The following is a 20,504-nucleotide window of genomic DNA, read 5'->3' as shown; positions in this document are numbered from 1 at the left end:
AGATCTTCAAGAAGACACTCATCTTCAGCTGCAAATAGGATCTTACTGTTGCATTCAGGTAAATTCTTGCCCAGTTTCCCTAAAAGCCAGTAAAAGTCCTTTTAAACAAAGATGTCCAGTGATGTGTAATTTTAATACTCCATTTGAGATAACTTATTTTCCCAAATGTAAATTTATAATATTGAAAAGAAAATAAGTTGATCTTAAAAAACTATTTCAGTATATTGTAAAGCTTGTGTTCTTTGGATAAATGTGTGTATTATGATACTGAATTAATGACTAGGAAGAAAATTGTAGACGTGATAAAAGCAATATTTTACTTCTTAATATTACATAATATATTCATGGACTTTGGATTGATGGAAATGAAAAAAAATGTGATAGAGGGGTAAAAATTAGAACTCATAATAGAAAGGTATAATTTCACCCTCCACTCATATTTTTTGTATCCACATCTCCACCGGCCATGTATCATATGGCCTTATGGAGAGGTTGATATGACAAGCCATGAACTATCTTTCTCTCCAAGTTATTATACCATGCAAGCTGGACTCTTTCAAATGTAATTTTCCTATGTTAAGCTTTCAGTGGCCTTCAATATCATTCAAAATCCTAACCTTAACCCTAGCCCATGGCATTCTTCTCAGCCGCTTAAGAAGGCTGGGGATCAGAGGTATTGTTTGGTCCTGTCTAACCCTAAAGTGAGGGTCTATTTGATGGTGATGAGATAAGAGAAATATATAACCCTATTGAAAAAGCACTTTTGGAATTACCATGATCTGGATAACTGAGAATCTCCATAGACATGATCACATATGTAGGATACGGCAACCATTGTAAGTGCAAGACTTGCTAGCACCCAGATCACAATCACAAGACTGCAGGGATGCTGGAATAACTAGAACTTCAAGGACCTGTCTTTAAGTACCATTAGTATACCTTCAAACACAAAATTATTGGTTGGGTTTTTTCTTACGTTTTGTGGCATTTCACACATGAGAACTCCCAAAGGACTATAACTATATGGGCACAAAAGCCGTCTAAATTAAACAAATAAATATTAACTAAAGTTTCTTCTCTTCTAAGGAAGGCCTTAGTGGAATTTAATCCACTAATCTCTATCTTTGGACTGATATCACATGGACAAAACAAATTATTCCAGTTAAATATTCATATCTTCAGAGGTTAAGGGAATTGTCTGAAGTAGATGCACTTTTCATTGATAAAAGTCAGCAGCGCAGCCATATATTCTGAGAAGAGTCTTGCAATTTCTGGTTCTGATTGGGAAAAATGTAACTACAAAGTTAACTTTTTGTCTAATGGTCTTAAGTATTACATTTGTAAGAGTAATTCACAACTAAAGGCTCACTGATTCTTTGGGCTTTGTTATAAAAGGAAATACAGGTCCATGATAATATTTTTTTAAAAAAAACAGGCATACCTTCAAACCGGGAGGACCAGGCATCCCGGGATAGCCTGGTTCACCTGAATCACCTTGTCTTCCTTGTTCTCCCTAAGAAACCAAAAAGAACTCCATAAATAGGAAACTACTTGTGAAGCTGTGGACAGAATTCTGCAAATACTTGATTTGAAAGCACATGGGTGGTAATGACTTTGCACTTCTTTTTTCTTGGGCCTTCACATTACAGTTGTGCAAAATCTTAAGAAGAGGTTCTTCACAATATGAGGGTGCATGAATGAAATGGATCTTTAAACTCTTTACATAGTGTTAAAGTTGCCATATTGTTTATAGGGCATACAGTGCAGCTGTCCCACTTCCCCAGAAAAGTATTTCTTTCATATCTTTATTTCCCAGCACTTGTTGGAGAAGAAAACTTCTTTGCCAATATAGAATTCTATTCTATATCTTTCAGGGGTTTTTTTCCCTGAATATTTCCAGCACAGAGTAAATCCCTGTGACATTTTGTCATCAAATGAGCTGTAAACATAACAAACTTGATAAAAATTCATAAGCACATTCATTATTCTTGGCTTTGCTCAGAATACTGAAAATATCCATCAACATGAAGAAAATTGAACTATTTACATAAAAGCACAGCTCTTCTATCACAATCCTGATAAAATGATTTCAGAACTTGATTTATGCAAACATTTAAAAGAACTGCAGTGGTAAATCATTTTTTAAAAAATCACCTCATTTCTAATTGCTACAAGCATTTAGCCAACAAGTTCCCCACCAGTCCATGTTCAAATTGGGAATCGAGCTCTAGGTACAGGTAGTCCTCAATTTATAACCACAATTGGGATTGAAATTTCCATTGGTAAGTGAGGCAGTTGTTAAGTGAGTCATTTCCAATTTTGTGACCTTTTTTGCTGTGGTGGATAAGCAAATCACAAGAGTTGCTAAGTTAACCATACTGTTTTTAAGTGAATCTGTCTTTCCTCCATTGACTTTGCTTATCAGAAGCTGCCTGGGGAAGTTGCAAACAGCGGTCATGGGACCCTGGGATAGTACAACAATCATAAATATAGTTGCCAAGCACTGTTGTGGCTCCGTTACCGGAGCCTGTGTCATCGTCAGGAGAGGACTCCGAGAGTGAAGGGGAGGAGTTGGCAAGGCCTCCCTCTCCAGGACCCTCCTCTCTGGCAATGCCTTCGGTGTCCGCCGAAGGGCAAGAGATAGGGCCAGGGCCAAGCACGTCCACGCAGCCACAGATGGACAGTGATGAGGGTAATGAGTCTTGGTTGGACCCACGCCAGCGTTGCAGAGATAAGCGCATGCAACAGAAGAAAGGGCGTGCCCGAGATTAGGCTGAGTCACTGGACCACACCCAACAGGATATAAAAGGGAGTGTGGTGGCCAGTCAAACGTTGTGACGAACAAAGCTGAAAGCTTCCACGCCATTCTGCATTGCCGGACTTTTGCTTTAAGACTGGATTATCTCTGGACTTGATTATAATTATTGAGCTGCTTTCCTTTGATGTATCAGAAGTGGGGAGAAGTTATCTCTCCTCTTTGTAAATAATAAACTCTTGGCAGGCAGCCACTAGGTTGTTGCCAAGTTCCATTACCATAAGGAAAAGGATTTTGCTGGCTGGTTTGGTCTTTAACTCCTGAACGTCTGTTGGTGTGTGTGCATGGGGTTGGGGACAGAACAAGCACCCAGATTTTGACCATGGAACCACAGAGATGCTACAACAGTCGTAAGTGTGACAATTGGTGATAAATCATTTTTTCAGCACCAATACATCTTTCAATGGTCACTAAACAAATGACCATAAGTCAAGGACTATCTGTACTTTCAACAATTGTTATCTTTCACAAATGTTAGATGTAAAGGGCCCTGGTTAAACTTTGTGCAGATGTCAACATGAGCCACGGTTAAAAGTGACAAAAATTAACATGAGAAAGGCGGTATGAGACCTGAGTAACCATGCGTGGATACTGGCCCCCAATTCCAGAACATATACATCCCTGGAGCTTCTGCAAAAGGGAACTCCATCCATAAACATAGCTCATATATTTTTATTTTAATAAGGAGTAGCTAATATAGGCAGTTTGTCCTTTAATTATCAGGAGAAGCTAAAAAATTTTTTCAGTAATCACAAGTTCATTTCAGGAAGAGAAAAATGTACACTGAACACAAAGCAAGCATAGTTTTTAGATTAACCAAAGAATGTAGTTCCTTGCCTCACACGACATACTGAAACTTAGCCAAATTTACCTTGGTACCTGGAATTCCTGATTTCCCTTGAGGTCCTTGTTCACCCTTGTTGCCCTGTGAATATGAGACTTTAATTAGTTAATGGTGTTACTAAAACAAATTGTACAAAATGTTTAGACAGACAAATTAAATGAATACGCCAGGTTGTATCACTGCAACTCTTCCTCTCAGGAGCTACCCCTTTTCTGAAATTCCCCTATTGTAATGTATACAGAGTGATTTAGAATAGTATCATGAATTGAGGCTGTATCTGAGTGAGTGTGCTGGTGCGTGTAAGAGAATAGAGGAACATATTAGAGAATGAAGGGGGAATTGTTACAGTTCAGTTTACAAGCTCTTCTGTTTTCATTTCTTACATACATGAAGGAGATGCATTGAAAGACTGCAGCACTGGGTTTATGGGAGTTACAAAATCCCACAAAATGAGCATGGATATAGAAGCTTCAATGCACAGACTTTTATGTTCCAAGATTTCTACAAGAAGCACGTAGACTTAATCTACTCAGATGTGCAAGCTCTTGCTCCCCCTTCCAATTTAAGGAAAGGACTGTTATTTCAACTTTGGACAGAATGAAACAATCTTAAAAAGCCCTGTATTTCCTGCACGTATTGAGCTTCCTGTGCTCCCAAATATTGACTTCACTATGCTAGAGTTCAGAAGAGTTTTCATATATTTGATTTTTCTCTTGTTTATTTATAATTTGGATAACGTTTTTTTAAGATTTCCTTTTTTACAAGTCAAAGCAGAAAATATACCTTAGGACCAGACCCTCCAGGTAAACCTGATGATCCCTCAGGTCCAGGAAGACCCTGAGAAATAGAAACAAAAACAGATATACATAAACAACCCCCAAGATTTCTTTTTAAAAATTAGAAAGATGGAACATAACTAATACAGATTGTTACAATTTCTTCTAACATGAACCCTTTCATTTCTTACATTTGAATAACACAAATGGAAAATGTGGATATATTGCACTGCTACTGCATTCCGCCTCTTTTTGCCTTTTTATACTTGCAATTGAACATTTATCATTAATTCTTTCCAAATACAAATAAATATAAGGTTTACGTGTTTATTATTTAGAGAATGATAATCTGTTTTCCTAATAGCCTTTCCAAAATAGGAAGTGCTCTATAAGAGACAATATGCTTGCTTTAAAAATCAGGCATTTCTACTACACCGTGAGTCCATATTCATCTGAATCCATTCTGCCTTATATGCATACAATTTCAATTTATTCAATACAGTGGAAAAATTTCTTCACAATGGAAAAGAGAAATAAGAGATGGATGAGGAGTTGAGTAAACAGCATTGTCATCGATACTAAACTTAAAACCTGACACTGAAACCAAATTAAACAACAAAGGGCAGAGAGTGATCCAAAAATATATTGTGTGAAGTACTTGACCAGGAAAAATGCTGAGAGGCTTCTCCAAGATAAGCAGCAACAGTGAGATCCTGCTTGGACTCTGGCAACCGCAAGAGAAACTTGGGCTTAACTCCACTAAGGCGTTATTAATTTTCTCTCTCCTCCTCTGCAAGTGCCAATTAAAGCTACATAGTTATTAGTGCCTCCTAAGTGCAATGATCCATTAATTAAGGAAGGTTAGAACATAAATATTTGATATTACCAACAGTTACAAAATATACAAATGATAAACTAGCACATGGGATACACACTCGCTCCTTCCCTTCCTTCCTTTCCCATAATCAGTGTTTACATTATATTTGCCCAAGCATTAAGTACAATGAATTCAAATTGGCTTCCTGCCAGTCAAGGTTTGCAAACCTATTTCAAACCTCTGCTTGAAAATCCTCTGTTTATAATTGATCAAGTGTGCATGTAACTGGTACTTTATGTATGGCTCAGGTTCAAACCAGACGTAATACTAAACAGATTATCAAAAGTACATTCTTAAATTTAACTGTGAGCACAAAGTGCTCAAATAATTCTGTTTTCATTGGAATCACAGGGCGATTTAACCTTTTTTGGCCTAGCCATAATGCCTGTGAAACATGCCACTCTAGGATAATTTTTTTGTTCATTTGAAAAGCCTGATACTAAATGTATAAATATCTTGTAATATGGCTTATCATAAACCAAGAAGCACTTAGTTTGACATAAGCCAAAGGCAAAGCCAACAAAAGAAAGAAAGAATTAAAGCAGGAAATAGAACAAAAAATTTTCCAAGGTTGGTTTCATTGATAGCCATGACTAAAAAGCCTGCCCCCCGCCCAAACCCCCCCAAATCTTGCAGAATCCATAAAACTAACAGAAGAATCTCTACATGTTCCCTACAAAATCAAAAGGGCCAATCCCATATTCTGCATCTAAGTTTAAGGACAGTCTTTTTTCGGGATATAAATTCTTTGCAAATAGGTTTTTCTTACACAGTATGGAGCACTGACATGAAGAGCCTGTACCCTTTAAATGCTATTAAATTGCAACTCCCATCAACCCTAGCCAGCACTGCAAAACACAAGAGATGCTAGGAGATATAATGCAACAACATCTGAAAGTCCCCTGGCTCCCACTCATAATATAGCAGTTTTACAAAATTAGCCAAAAATGATGCAACAAGAAAGAAGCAAGTTTTTAAAATACAGTATAGCAAACTATTGCTGCTTCTTTCTCCAAAACTGGAGTTACTAATGGCAAATATAGCAATAAATTATTGAAGCTGGCAACTATAATAGGAATATTTTTTCCTTATTCTTGATGAAATTTCCCTCAGGTATTACATATGAATTGTCAACAAGATTTTCATCCATTCTCTTCTGGAACAACTACTGTAACTAACAGCAACTAAATTTCACTTTATATTCTGGCTGGTTTCTCTTCAGCCATTCTAAATATTTAAATCTTCCATACATTTGAAAGTAAATGGAACCTATCAGGGAAGAAGAGAATGTAACATACCGGTAATCACAATAAATGATCTGGAAAATGTACTATCCAAACTGATACTGTGCTTCCTGTACATGCAGAAACCATCTAAGAGAAACTATAACCAGCATGCTGCAAAGCAACTCTCCTTGAAGTATTGTAGTACTTTTTGAGATTAAACCTACAGCTGAAACATGAAGCCTCTTCCAAAATCCTTCCCTATTAAAATGGAGCTATGTCTACACGAAGAATTCCCATCACTTTGAATTTACATTGGTGACAGTTGCCATCTGTTCAAAATTAGCGTACCATCCATTCTGGAAAGAGAATCATTTTGTGGAAGCTATTAACAGGTCAGAACAGAGGCGCCTCCTTGTTTTAAAACAGTTCAATGTGATGGAAAGAATCATAATTTTCAAGTTCCCTACTAAGTGCATGACACGACACGTGTCCTGTTAAGAGCTCATGCAGAACATTTGAAAGCATCCTTAAGGCAGCGAATGGTCTCCAAAACCGTTTAACTTCAATTTCCATGCTGCATTCAGTATGCATTAATTCAGGACAGCGCATCTGCAGCATAATTAATTTGTTTTCATGAAGTTATACTGGTTTTCTTCTCTGTTTTAAAACTAGCATCTTTGTTTTTTCAAGCCCAGACATTGACAAAGGAATTCATTTCGAAATTATTTCATTCAGACATATTGACTTTTGGATTTTACATTTGCTGTCAAAGTATAATACAGAACCAGATAGCATGATTTTCTTCAGTCCATGATTCCTATAACCATGGCATTTTGCCACACCCACTTCCCAAAAAATGGAATAACAAAAACATACAGGTAATCCTGGTGATCCTTTTCCTCCTTCTTGTCCTGGCTCCCCACTTTCACCCTATGATAAATTTAAAAAACAAAACAAAACATTATTTAATTGATTATAGAATGCACTGTGGCAGCAGTACTTTAAAGCAAAAAAAAAAGGAAATGTCTCTATATTAAATCTACATCCTGATAAATACCTTGTCTCCTTTTATTCCTTGAACTCCAGGGATCCCAGGAATTCCCTTGGGAAAAATAAATTTGAAAATATTAAATAGAAACACCGCTGTGATTCTCACTTGAAGTTCTTTATTCATTCTCCAATTATCCTTGGAGATAATTATGCATTCATATCCCACTGTGATCTCAGACTTGAAACAGAAGTTGTAAATTCATGTTTATGTGTGAACGACTACCCATGATGAGGAAACACAATCGTGAACATTGGTTAGAAATAGCAGCATGTTGGCAGATTCACCTATTATATTTATATGTTTTTACTTGGCTGTTCACCGCCCTGAGTCCTCAGGGAGAAGGGCGGTATACAAATTCAAAATAAAATAAAATAAATAAAATAAAATATGTATGTCCACCTCTCCATCCCAGATTGCATGGTCTATAATCTTTGAGCTGTGAATCAATAGAGGAAATGAGTCAACATTAGAATTCTTGACTGATTCTTGAGCATGACTCAACAATGCACAGAGGGAGGCATCTGAAATATCTTGATCTGGATCTTTAACTACATACACAATTGTTCTTATGAAGAATTAAACTTACATAGCTGTTTCTATCCTGGGCTTCTAGCTCATTAAAAAACTATGGAATCACTGTGCATAATGCATCTTCAAAACTATTTTTGAACTGGTTTTAATTATTTTCTCTCACTGTAACAATGTCCCTTGTGTCTGCAAGAGACTGACCTTTGTTTCAAGAGAATGTTTTTGCATGAAACTTTCTCTGCTTTCTTTTTTTCTGTTTTATTTTGGGGATATTGTAAAATATTAAGAAAAATATGTTTCATCTCAAAAACAGCTGGATTATCTTTTATTTTTGGATTGAGATATTTTCTGAGAAACTAACAAAAAACAATGAGGTCTTTATTTAAAACAAAGAAAATCTAATTTCCATCCTCATTGTAGCAAGGTTTGGGTTGTGACCCTTTCCTCCTACACCATAAAAAGCATTGGCAAGAAAACACTTCAGAAAAGTACTTGGTGTCTCTGCTGGAAAACCCTGACTATCTAAATACAGTTGTGCTTTTTGGCTTGGTTTGGCTTGAGTCTATAGAACTCCCCACGTTCACAGTGGCTGTGACTCATTTAATGACCACCAAGGCTCATGGCACCCACAATCATTTAACCCTAGCAGAAGTGACTTCATCACACAACTTGCATACCACAAACAGAAGCTGCCAGTTTTCTTTGCTACTGGAAGCCACAGGGTAAAAAAACCAACAGTTTTTGTCAGTTTTGAACAAATCATATGATTTACTTGCTAGGAGCAATAACAGCCATATGCTGAATTTTACAAGGGGACCTCCAACTTAGACCTCACCTATCACATTGTGATGATCATAAGAAGCTAAGGAAATACATTTGTGCACAAGCACACTTTGCCTCCAAAGGTCTAACACAGAGTAATTAAATTCTGAAGGCAATATTTTTAAAAGGACAGCACAGAATTAATTTTAATTAAAATGTATAGTATACTTGGATATAATAAAAGTGGCACCCCTACTTTCAATTGAACCATTCAGGAACAAAGACCATAAATTATCTGGTGTAATTTTTGCTTGTACACATATATTTCAAATGCTGTATAGCTAAATATATTGATATCTTATGAGATTGCTGTTGGAGAAGCCCACACTACATTTGAAAACAACTAGATTTGCAATAGAAATCGCAGAAGGAAAGAATGTGACTGATGGGCATTCTTTCATATATCGGGGTCCCAAGACTTCTCCAACCATTTTGCTTGGAGTGATAGGAGTCGTAGCCTGGAGGGCTTCTCTTTATTTATTGAAATGGACTGATTTATAAATTAATAAATAGAAAACTAGCACAAATTGATCACTATTAGAATTAAATGGTCTAGTCTGATCTAGAAGGTTTATTTATGTGGCCTGTAAGATTTGAAACAGACTTGATCAATCACTCCATTGATCAAAAGTCCTATCGAAATAGCAATCTGGCAATCATATTTACCTAAAAAAAAATTCTGCCACCATTACAAGGAAAAGCTATGCACAGTCTCAAACATGCAGACTTCTAATATTGTTTTTCATGAAGGCACTTTTAGATTTTTTTACATTCTTTCTGAGTTTACAAAAAACTGTATCTTTGTTTCCTGTAATATTTTTTGTGTTAACAATGACTGATTTTAGTTCATGTTTAGTTAGAGATATGCCAAAGCAGGCAAAGCCCATATTATATATTTATTATTTATACATATATAAAGTAGAATTCTGCCATACAAAGACAGTTTTTCCCCCATGCTATCACTTCGTTAAACAACTAATTTCCATAACGCTGTCTATGCCACGGGTGTCAAACTCACCACGTCATGATGCTGTCACATGATGTATTAGGACCTTTTTTCCCTTTGTGGAGCTGGGGTGGGCATGGCCTGCATGTGATGCATCTGGCCCATGGGCTGCCAGTTTGACACCCCAGGGATGCCTGGGACGTCAAACCACCCTAAGGAATTAGGAAATAGGACAGATGAAAAGTATTACTTATTATCCTTTTCATCTGTCCTATTTCCTAATTCCTTAGTTTCTTCTGACTATAACTTGTTGTATCTCATGATTTATGTTGGTTGCTTTTATTTAGTATTTTATTATGATTTATTTTGATTGCTTGAGTAGCCTATCAGTATCACTGAGTGTTGTATCTATGATTTATTTTATTTATTTATTTTATTTATTAAATTTTTATACCGCCCCCTCTCCCGAAGGACTCGGGGCGGTGAACAGCCAAAATTAAAAACACACAATACAAATATTAAAATACATTAAAACAAAATTAAATTATCTTAGGCTTCTCCAATTTAAAACCCCGTTACCCATAAAATTCACCAATTAAAAAAAATTTTTTTAACCCAGCCCGGCTTGCTGAAATAAAAAAGTCTTCAGGGCCCGGCGGAAGGTCCGGAGGTCCGGGATTAGTCGTATCCCTGGGGGCAGCTCATTCCAGAGGGCGGGTGCCCCCACAGAGAAGGCTCTTCCCCGGGGGGTCGCCAGCCGACATTGCCTGACAGACGGCACCCTGAGGAGACCCTCTCTGTGGGAGCGTGTTGGCCGGTGGGAGGTTATCGGAGGCAGAAGGTGGTCTCGTAAATAACTGGGTCCTAAGCCATTTATGATGATTGTCTTTTAGGATTATGATTTATCACTTGTTGCTTATATGAACACTAAGAACTTATGCACCAGAGACAAATTCCTTGTATGTGTCCAATCACACTTGACCAATAAAGAATTCTATTTCTATTTCTAATAGGTTTTGTTAGACTTCAAATTGGCAGATAATTCCTGTTATTGCTATTTTTTAAACCTGCCTCAGGATAGCTGAAGAATTATTAGCAATCATATTCAGTTTCAGCTTAAATATAATATATTTCCACCAAAACTGTGCTCAGAAGTAGCCTTCACTTTGATTCTTCTTATGGCATCTCCACATGGGAGTTCATCGAGTTTACACCTACATTTTTATGAGCAAAAATTGAAGAGGGAAGAATCACTCCGCATCTGGGTGGATCTTATTAACAGGAAAACCCATTTATTTTCTGCTCAAACTTAAATTTCCTTGTTACATAACATATTCCTTGATACACAGAAAGCTGCCAGGAGAACAACTAGAGCACAGAGCATTTGGCAAAGATTATAGCTGAAAATTTTAAACAGACAACGCTCTGCAAGTCAGAGAGTAGAAAGGCATAGAATTCCAGGAAGAAAGGTTATTCTAAAGTATGTAGTATTTTCTTTCTCTAGTCTGTCTAAAATCATGTGATGTAAGAGGTCCCTGGCAAAGGCTGGGTACTTGGTCAAATACTGGCAAACGAGTCTCATGTTTTTTTAATTCTTTTTTTAGAATAACAAATACAAAATACTTCAGCAGAGCTATGAAATTGTTGCTTAATTTCAAAAGTTAAATAACCTTTTCATATGAATGAATTAACAAGGTATGTAGCAACCCGAGTGAACTTTTTCACTGTTCTAAAGCAGATTAAAAGAATTTGTGGAGTGGTTAGGTATATCTGCTTTGTGATATATCCAGATGTCTATGGAGATTCTCAGTCATTCAGGTCATGGTTGTCCCAAAAGTACTTTTTCAAAATGCAACAGGACTTTGTCCTTGAGGATGTTTCGCTTCTCATCCAAGAAGGTTCTTCAGCTTTGACCGGATGGAAGGAAAACTAGGGGTGAAATTCAGCAGGTTCTGACCAGTTCTGGAGAACCGGTAGCGGAAATGTTGAGTAGTTCAGAGAACCGGCAAATACCACCTCTGGCTGGGCCCAGAGTGGGGTGGGAATGGAGATTTTGCAATATCTTCCCCCAGGAATGGGGAGGGAATGGGGATTTTGCAGTATCCTTACCCTGGAATGGGGTGGGAATGGAGATTTTGCAATATCCTTCCCCCTGGAGTGGGGTGGGAATGGAGATTTTGCAGTATCTTTCCCCTGCCATGCCCACCAAGCCAAGCTCACAGAACCGATAGTAAAAAAAATTTGAATTTCACCACTGCTTCAAACCCAAAAATACACTAAGGCAGAAGCTTGTCCAGCCCAAGGGTAAAACACCCAGACACAAGCTGAGCAACATGATATATGCAGCACAATGCAGTGAGACATATACTTAGATCTGTACATTGGACAAACCTTCACAAATGCATGGCACAACATAGGAGAGCAAACCCATCAAGACAAGAGTCAGCCATCCATTTGCATTTGTAAGACAAAGGTCACTCTTTTGAAGACAGCAAAGTCCACATTCTGGACAGGGGACCACTGGTTTGCAAAAGGGGTCAAAGTGGCCATCAAAGCCCTCTCTTAACAGAGCGGGAGGGATATGACACCACCTATCTTCTGTTTATAATACAATCATTTCAGCAGTTCCACGAAAGTTCCATCCCTATTTCAGGTGACCCTATTGACACAGATAAACCTTCAAGTGGCTTCAACAACTCTCAGAAAGAGTGCTAACAATATAACTGCAAGGAATATAAATCCTTCCATCCTCCACCATTCGGTCAGAGCTGAAGAAGTTTCTTGGATGAGAAGCAAAACGTCCTCAAGGAAAAACAAAGTCCAGTTGCCTTTGAAAAGTACTTTTGGGATATACAACATAGAGTTTCATCATTGAAACAGTTCTGAATATTCTAAATGAATAAACTAAATGAATAATAAGGAATGCTTGTAGTGACATTAGAAATATATTGGTAGCAGGTATTAATGTTCACTGACAACCCAAGTCAGATATATGGTGATTTTTAGACTCTATAGCTGCTCCATGAAGAGAATCAATCTGAAAATCAGTGTGTCAAAGACCAAGATGGTTATTGTCCCTAATATTTTGTTGTGGGTATAAGTAATATCTTCAGTACTACCTAGCTCAGTGGTGGGTTGCCCCCGGTTCGCACTGGTTCTATAGAACCGGTAGTAAAACCAGCAGGAGGCTCCGCCCACTGACTCTGATGTCATCAAAATGCTTCTGCGCATGCTCAGAAGAGCGCACATGGCCCTGCTGCGAACCAGTAGTAAAGGTAAGTAGAACCCACCCCTGACCTAACTACAATGCTAACACTGATGATGTTGCCTAGTTAGGTAATAAAAGGTGTGCAAGAAAACAACCAAGCTCCGAGAGCACCAAGGACCCCCCAACTGTATATCTGTCCAAATGATATGATGAAGAAACAATGGGTGGTAAATTAAACAATTGCACAATAAATACAGATAGGAAATTAAACATGAAGTATAAGTTTCAATATAATGTTTCTAAATAATGAAAACTGCTGGCTTTATTCAATTTAATCTGTACCATATAAACATCTAGTTTTTGTGAGCATTACATTAACTGAGATGATAAAGAATGTCTGTCTCTGATCAAACACTAACTCAAAGCAGATTATCCATACAATGGTTAAATAACCAAGGGAAACAGAATGTTTGGATGCTGTACAAATGGGAAAAGTGCCACTCTCTGGGAGTATTATAAAAGTTGTATGGAGCATTTCATGAATCATTGGCTGTAGGAAAGGCAGTCTTAGGGGAAGTCCTTTGTGGAATTAACAGGGTATATCCTCCATTGGCATTTGAGTGAAGAATTTTAATTTGCAATCCAATTCTCTCTCCTGCTCTAGAAAAATTGTTTTCTGTAAAACATGCTTTCTGCTATATGGTAAAATGATCATCAAAGCAGTGTAGGCTAGGAATACAAGTAGTTCCCGGGCTATGGCTGTAATTGAGCTTGGCAAATATGGTCATAAGTTGTGATAGTTGTAAAGTGGGTGACTAAAACAATTTTATGACCTTTTTGCAGTAATCATTAAGTAAACAGTATAGTCATTACACCAACACTGCAATCAATACGTGAACCCATTGTTTACTATGAGACGGTTTTTGCCAGAAATGGGAAGTAAATGCCTATTTCTTGCAAAACCATTGTAAATTGAGGTCATGCCACTGTAAATGGCCATAAATGCAGGTAAGTTGCTAAGCACCCAAAATGTGGCCTCGTGACCATGGCGGAGGCAACATTGGAACTTTGAAACCAGGTCATAAGTATCATAGATTTTGGAGGTCTAGCATGTTTCATCATATATTGAGGACTACATGCACTAAAAAGGGTATTGAAGAATCAGAGACTGAAGTAATTGATAAAATGTTGACAGTCCCTCCAAGAAGGAAAAAATGGAAATGTAGAGCAGAAAAATGGAAAGGTTTAGGAAATTCTGGATCATGGGCTCAGCAGGCAGAATTTAGGAGGAAGAATACTGGCAACTTAAAATTTTGAAGAACTTGGAATTATGATAAAAGATAATATGCACCTCAAAGGCTCAGGGATGTTTGGGTCAAAAATATCTATCTATCTATCTATCTATCTATCTATCTATCTATCTATCTATCTATCTATCTATCTATCTACTGTACACTGTCTGTCTGTCTGTCTGTCTGTCTGTCTGTCTGTCTGTCTATCTATCTATTTATCTATCTATCATATCTCACCACTCACTTTTGGAAATAGATGGAGATGCAGATATTAATGCTGGTTACTGATACTTACCGGGATAAGGGAGGGTGGAAATGATGAAAGCAGCATTGTGAAAGCTCTGTTCCTTTAATATATGTGCTAAGATGTCACAATGTGTGTGAAAGGGTTGTAACTTGCTTTAACGAAAGTGGTGAGTCCTGCAGATACCTATCCCAGCTTCCATTCCTTAGCATTCTGACTTCAGAACGCCCCCAAATATTAATCGTAAACCACTTTGAGACTTTTTTATGGAAGCAGTAGAAAGTAATATTAAATAAATAAACTATATGAAATATTATGTCAAGAAGCTCCCTATGAAAGCACTATTTTTCTAAGATGGAAAGAAAGAGTCATGTTGATGAATGTCAGTAATTGCTCACCAAAAAGAAAAGTACAGTAGTAACGCAAAGAAGAAAATCCACCTTAATCTCTTTAAAAAACATTAAAAGATCAGTTGCCAGGATTCGGTATGTGGTTGTGTTTGTTTAACACCCAACTTTTAAAAATAGATTTTAACAAGGAAAAGTGAATGTCAGTAAAACAACCTCAAAACTGAAAAACTTACCGGATTCCCCCGTCTTCCTTCTGGTCCTGGAGAACCCTGTTGTCCAACTTCTCCCTTAATGTTGATGACAGAGAAATAATCAAGAAACTATTAAATTTCCAGTAGCATACTGGGAACTATAACAGCCTGAACTTAACTCCACCAATATCTGGGTGGAGATGGGAAATACCTTAAATCTGACAGTAAAATACACAAAGCTAAACTTTGCTGTTACACATCATGTTTCTTCAAGCCGTTTTTTTCCCCCACTTGCATTTAGGTTATAGACCTTGCCAATGATGCAAAATCTATATTCAGGCCCTTTCCCCTATGAAATAAATCTCTGGAAAGCACCAAGAGCCCATCCACATTCTGATTTAGCAGAACATGAAAACTGTGCTGGTGTGTGCTGCTCTATTGGTTTCTGCTTCCAGAGGGCACAGCTAACAGAATATGGATACCTTTCCAAAAGAGTCAGGGGTAGTTGATTTGGCTGCATTTGTCAGCTAACAATGACCCACTGATGTAGACCTTGCTGATTTATGGCTCTATTATCTGCATTAAAAGCAACTGGAACAAGGTTCATGTTGGAAAGCACTAGGAGCACATACTAAATAGTTAAGAAAATATATAGAAATTTGCCTGGCTATTTTGTCAGAGTATTCAGGAAAATAGTACAAAAATGGTCGCTGTGTTTGAAATTTTGAAATGATAATTTTTACAAGAGGGTCCGAGCATATTTTTTTCCCCAATGCTATCATTCTGAGGTGCTCCATAATGCTTGTAATTCCATACACATGTGTGGAAGAATGCATGCCCAGACACACACTCAAAATAGAGGTTGCAAGCCATTACTGCCCTAAAATAGCTAGTAGTAGCTAACAACCATGACTGACCTCACCCTTCCAAAGCTCATAGGGCAGTTCTAATTCAGACTTCAATGGGAGATGAACAACAAAATCCCAGAAATATAACCTATGTAAGGTTTAGTATGGAGACGGCATTTGTCATGCTTGTTCATGATCTGTGGTGGAGACAGGAGGTGGGTAATATGCTCATCTTTGTGCTCCTTGATCTGCCTATGGCTTTTGAACTGGGGATGGGAGGCTCTATTTATCAGTGGTTTTCCTACTTTCTTTGTGGCTAGTTTCAACCACTGTTATCAGACTGGGAGAGATTTCACTGGGAGTCCCTCAAATATAGATGGAGTACAGTTCAACAGTCCCTCCCTGTCCATTTAACATCCACATGAAACCATTGTCTCAATGTCATCCAGGAATGATTGTAGATTTAGCTTAGGAAGGTCACAACACATGGTGCAATCATTGTAAGTATATGCCGGTTGCCAACTCCTAAACTTTGAACATGTGACCCTGGGGATGCTGCAATTGTTGCAAGTGCAAGGACCAGTTGTAACTCCCTTTTTTTCAGTTCCATTGTAACTTCAAACAGTCACTAAACAAATGGTTGTAAGTCGACCGGTAGACATCGACTTACAACAGTTTGTTCAGTGACTGTTCAAAGTTACAATGGCACTTAAAGAGTGAATGACCCTTTTTCACACTTACGACCATTGCAGCATCCCCATGGTCACATGATCAAAATTCAGAAGTCTGGTTCATATTTATGACGATCACAGTGTCCCAGGGTCATGTGCGACTTTCTGATAAGCAAAGTCAATGGGGAAGCCAGATTCACTTAATAACCGTGTTACTAACTTAACAGCTGCAGTGATTCACTTAACAACTGTGGCAGGAAAGGTCATAAAATGGCGCAAAACTCCCTTAACAAATATCTCGCTTAGGAACAGAAATTTTGGGCACAATTGTGATTGTAAGTCCAGGACTACTTATATTCTTTTAAGGACCCATTCTGGCTGAGAATTTAAAAACTGGTGTAAGCTGTGCATATGAGCCACGGTGGCGCAGTGGTTGGAGTACAGTACTGCAGGCTACTTCTGCTGACTGCCGGCTGCTGGTAGTCGGTAAAATGAGGACCCAAATTGTTGGGGGCAATATGCTGACTCTGTAAATCACTTAGAAAGGGCTGTAAAGCACTGTGAAGCAGTATATAAATCTAAGTGCTATTGCTATTGCTATATGATAAATACATAATCTCCATTCCCTACATTTTGAAGAATACCAGGTTGCAGAAACTGCATCTTTAATAAAGTCTAATTTTGAAATACTCATGTTCTGAGTTTCTTAGAGTGGGGGGTTATGAATAGTGGGAAAATTGGTAAATATAACTTTTTCCATCCAATGGAAAGAGTTCCCAATGACAAAGAAAACTCTTCCACAAAGAAGGGTGGGGCCTTGATTATTCCACAGCAAAAAGTTTGCAAATGTATGGATTTACAGAGGCCAATTTATAGAGCTCATGATTTTGATGGGTAGCAGAATATTTACTGTTTCCGGGGGGGGGGGGGGGGCTATTTCTGAATTTTTGGGAAGAAACTGAAGAAGATTCCAGAAGAAATGTTCAAAGACACTTCTCTTGTTAAAATATTCTGACTTTGATTACGATAAAATCCAAGTGAAGTGATGTTTTATAGACAGCAGATGTTAAAAGGCAAAATGGGAACGTTTTAATCCAGCAGAAACAAGAGGCCATTGTTTTTTTAATTTCAAACTATTCAGAAATAAATGCTATACTTCTTCCTCTTCCTCTGTATTATAATCTAAGAATGAAAGAATGCAGTGTATTTAAACAAAAGCATATATTAAAAGTTAGATTTTTTAAAAAATCAGATCAGCACTTGCATTGTTCTTCAAAATTTCCTATACTCTCTATTTATTGCTGCTAGAACAACACTACATGCCAGAAAGAGCAATTTAACTTGATTAGGGAATTCCCAAGGTATGTAGCAAGGGAAGGGATGGAAAAAGTTGCAGCAAAAACTTCCTAAGAATTCCATATGCAATAAATATCACATGGAAGAGAGCAAAACCATGTAGTTGATCAAGGGACTGCAAGAGTCTCACTTCTTATACTTTATCTGCATGGCAATAAGCATGGTTCAGCTTTGGTGTATGGAACAGTCCTAATTAGGTCAGGTCCTCCCTTCCATGGAGCAAACCTAGGAGCACATACACATGTCTGGAACCCTTACAGGGTGCTATTAAACGGTCAAGAACATGAGTAGTGGAAGCATGAGGTGGTTGTCTGATTCTCCTTTTTATGTTATGAATTGTTTCCTTGTTCCCTGTGCCAGATGGACTCCCAGTCCATTGAGTCCATTGAGTCTCATTTAATTATTCATAGCTGCTCTTAAACAACACATTTGTTTAAAAGAAATACAAGCATACGAGAATAAGATTAATAAAATTAAAATCCATTAATAAAATAGAAAGAAGTATATGCATACAGGTAAAGTAATCCTCGACTTATGATCACAATTGAGCCCAAAGTTTCTGTTGCTAAGCAGAAGAAGCTTAGCAACAGAAAGTTGTTAAGTGACTTTTGCCCCATTTTACAACCTTTCTTGCTACCGTTGTTAAGTGATAATCACTCCAGTTGTTAAGTTAATAATGCAGTTGTGAAGCGAATTTCGCTTACTCTGAAAAGCTGCAACAGTCATAAATTCATGTCAGTTGCCAAGCGTCCTAATTTTGATCACATGACCATGGGGATGTTGCAACGATTGTGTGAAAAATGGTCATAAGTCCCTTTTTTCAGTGCCACTGCAAAGTTGAACGAACGGTTGTAAGCCGAGAACTACTTTTATACGTCATGTATATACATGAAGTTAATTTGAATTCCAGTTATGAACACAATATCAAAATCAATACATTGGATACCTTAAAACCTGGAATTCCAGGTATGCCATCCTTCCCATTTCTCCCAGGTTCTCCCTGTTTTTATAAATAAAGTTAGAGTTACTCACCTGTTATAATAGCACAGAAAAAGGAAAAATAAAGAGAATCCCCCAAATTTGTCAGAAACTTACAACCCGCCCAGGTATTCCAGGAAGTCCAACAGAACCTTTTTCTCCTTTTGCGCCCTGGTAATAGAATAGGACAAAGCTAAATAAGAGCAGCAGTAAATCAAACTGTCAGCACCCTCTAAAGGCTGATAGAATATATGGTGAGTTGACTCATTAGTCCTTCTCATGAAGTGCTAAATATGCTTGACCAGCTGTGGAAAAACAGCACTGGGAAGAAAAAATTTCCCTTATGTTTTTCTTCTTTTAGTACTTATTCAAGGTGATAACATTCTTATGGGTGAAGTGTAGTGTTCTTGCTCTTGTTTTAAGATATAAATTGGCCAAGAGATTTGTGAAAATGTTTTATCTTTCATTATGCATTACACAATAATTTCTCCCAGGACTGAACTAAAATTGCAAAGGAAGGTTCCCTAAGGGATCTCTTCCCATTGGATTTTTTAAATCTCTAAATAAATTTTATTAAAAGTTTTAAAAAGAACATGAAAACTACAAATATTCTTTTGTATTCTATAAACTAGCATTGAATTAAAAAAAATGAAAAACAGAGAAAAATTAAAAAAAAGAAATAGAAAGAAAAAGCAATCAATTTCCTTTGCAACAAATATAAGCATGATTACAAAATTAATTCTTACTCTATGGTTACAAAAGAAAGCTCACTTTTTTCTATTATTTACTTTTTTCCACCCTAATCATCAAAACCACATGTGATAAATTCATTTTTCTGTGTCATGCAATACATATATAAGGGGTTTCCAGTCAGCCATAAATATAGATACTGTCTTTTCCCTAATCAAGGAAATCAATTTGGTCATCTGTGAAATTCCATCATCTTCACCACCATTCCTCTGTTGTGGGTGGTGTTTTTGATTTTTGAATATATAGTAATCCAGTTGCTTATCTATTAATTCCAAAAGAAAGTCTGTGTTTTAATAGTATATTAGTCTTTAAAATCTTCTGAATTAGTGTATTTATTTTTACACCACCATCACACCTTCCTTTTTTTTTTTTTTTTGCTTTTTCACAGATCTACGATAAATTGTCCATTTTGTTCACATTTCCAACATAAATTTGTAGTACCTATATGCATTCTATAAATTTCTTTGGTGATAAATATCAAAGATATATCATTTTATAAAAATTCTCTTTAAGTCCAGAAAATAATGTAAATTTAAATTCTTTCAACCGCATATTTTCCCGTTGAACCATTTGAATATTGTAGCCAATATACATTTAACCCATTTTATCATACATTTGTTTCACTTATTCTCTCTAATATTTCAACAAAAATTTATATATTTTAGCAATAACATGTTCATCGTTTGTATATAATTTTATTTCAAACTCAGTCTTGTATTGTTCAAAATCAT

The 20,504-nt window shown here is 37.1% G+C and overlaps 1 protein-coding gene across 1 annotated transcript in view; it reads right to left on the bottom strand.

Moving 5' to 3' along the window:
* COL21A1 (collagen type XXI alpha 1 chain) overlaps positions 1 to 20,504 on the bottom strand; it is a 68,542-nt gene that overhangs the window by 19,204 nt on the left and 28,834 nt on the right. Inside the window, exons 14-21 of the mRNA XM_070954747.1 lie at positions 19,141 to 19,194; positions 18,992 to 19,045; positions 15,213 to 15,266; positions 7,596 to 7,640; positions 7,415 to 7,468; positions 4,443 to 4,496; positions 3,687 to 3,740; positions 1,442 to 1,513 (exon numbers count right to left, since the gene is read on the bottom strand). Of these exons, the coding sequence (XP_070810848.1) occupies positions 1,442 to 1,513; positions 3,687 to 3,740; positions 4,443 to 4,496; positions 7,415 to 7,468; positions 7,596 to 7,640; positions 15,213 to 15,266; positions 18,992 to 19,045; positions 19,141 to 19,194 (441 nt within the window). The remainder of the gene's footprint in view (positions 1 to 1,441; positions 1,514 to 3,686; positions 3,741 to 4,442; positions 4,497 to 7,414; positions 7,469 to 7,595; positions 7,641 to 15,212; positions 15,267 to 18,991; positions 19,046 to 19,140; positions 19,195 to 20,504) is intronic.

The sequence above is a fragment of the Pituophis catenifer genome, unplaced genomic scaffold (genome assembly GCF_029215685.1).
Source record: "Pituophis catenifer annectens isolate HBS135680 unplaced genomic scaffold, rPitCat1.0.hap2 SCAF_1, whole genome shotgun sequence".
Taxonomy (NCBI): domain Eukaryota; kingdom Metazoa; phylum Chordata; class Lepidosauria; order Squamata; family Colubridae; genus Pituophis; species Pituophis catenifer.
This window is presented reverse-complemented; position numbering and strand designations above follow the sequence as displayed.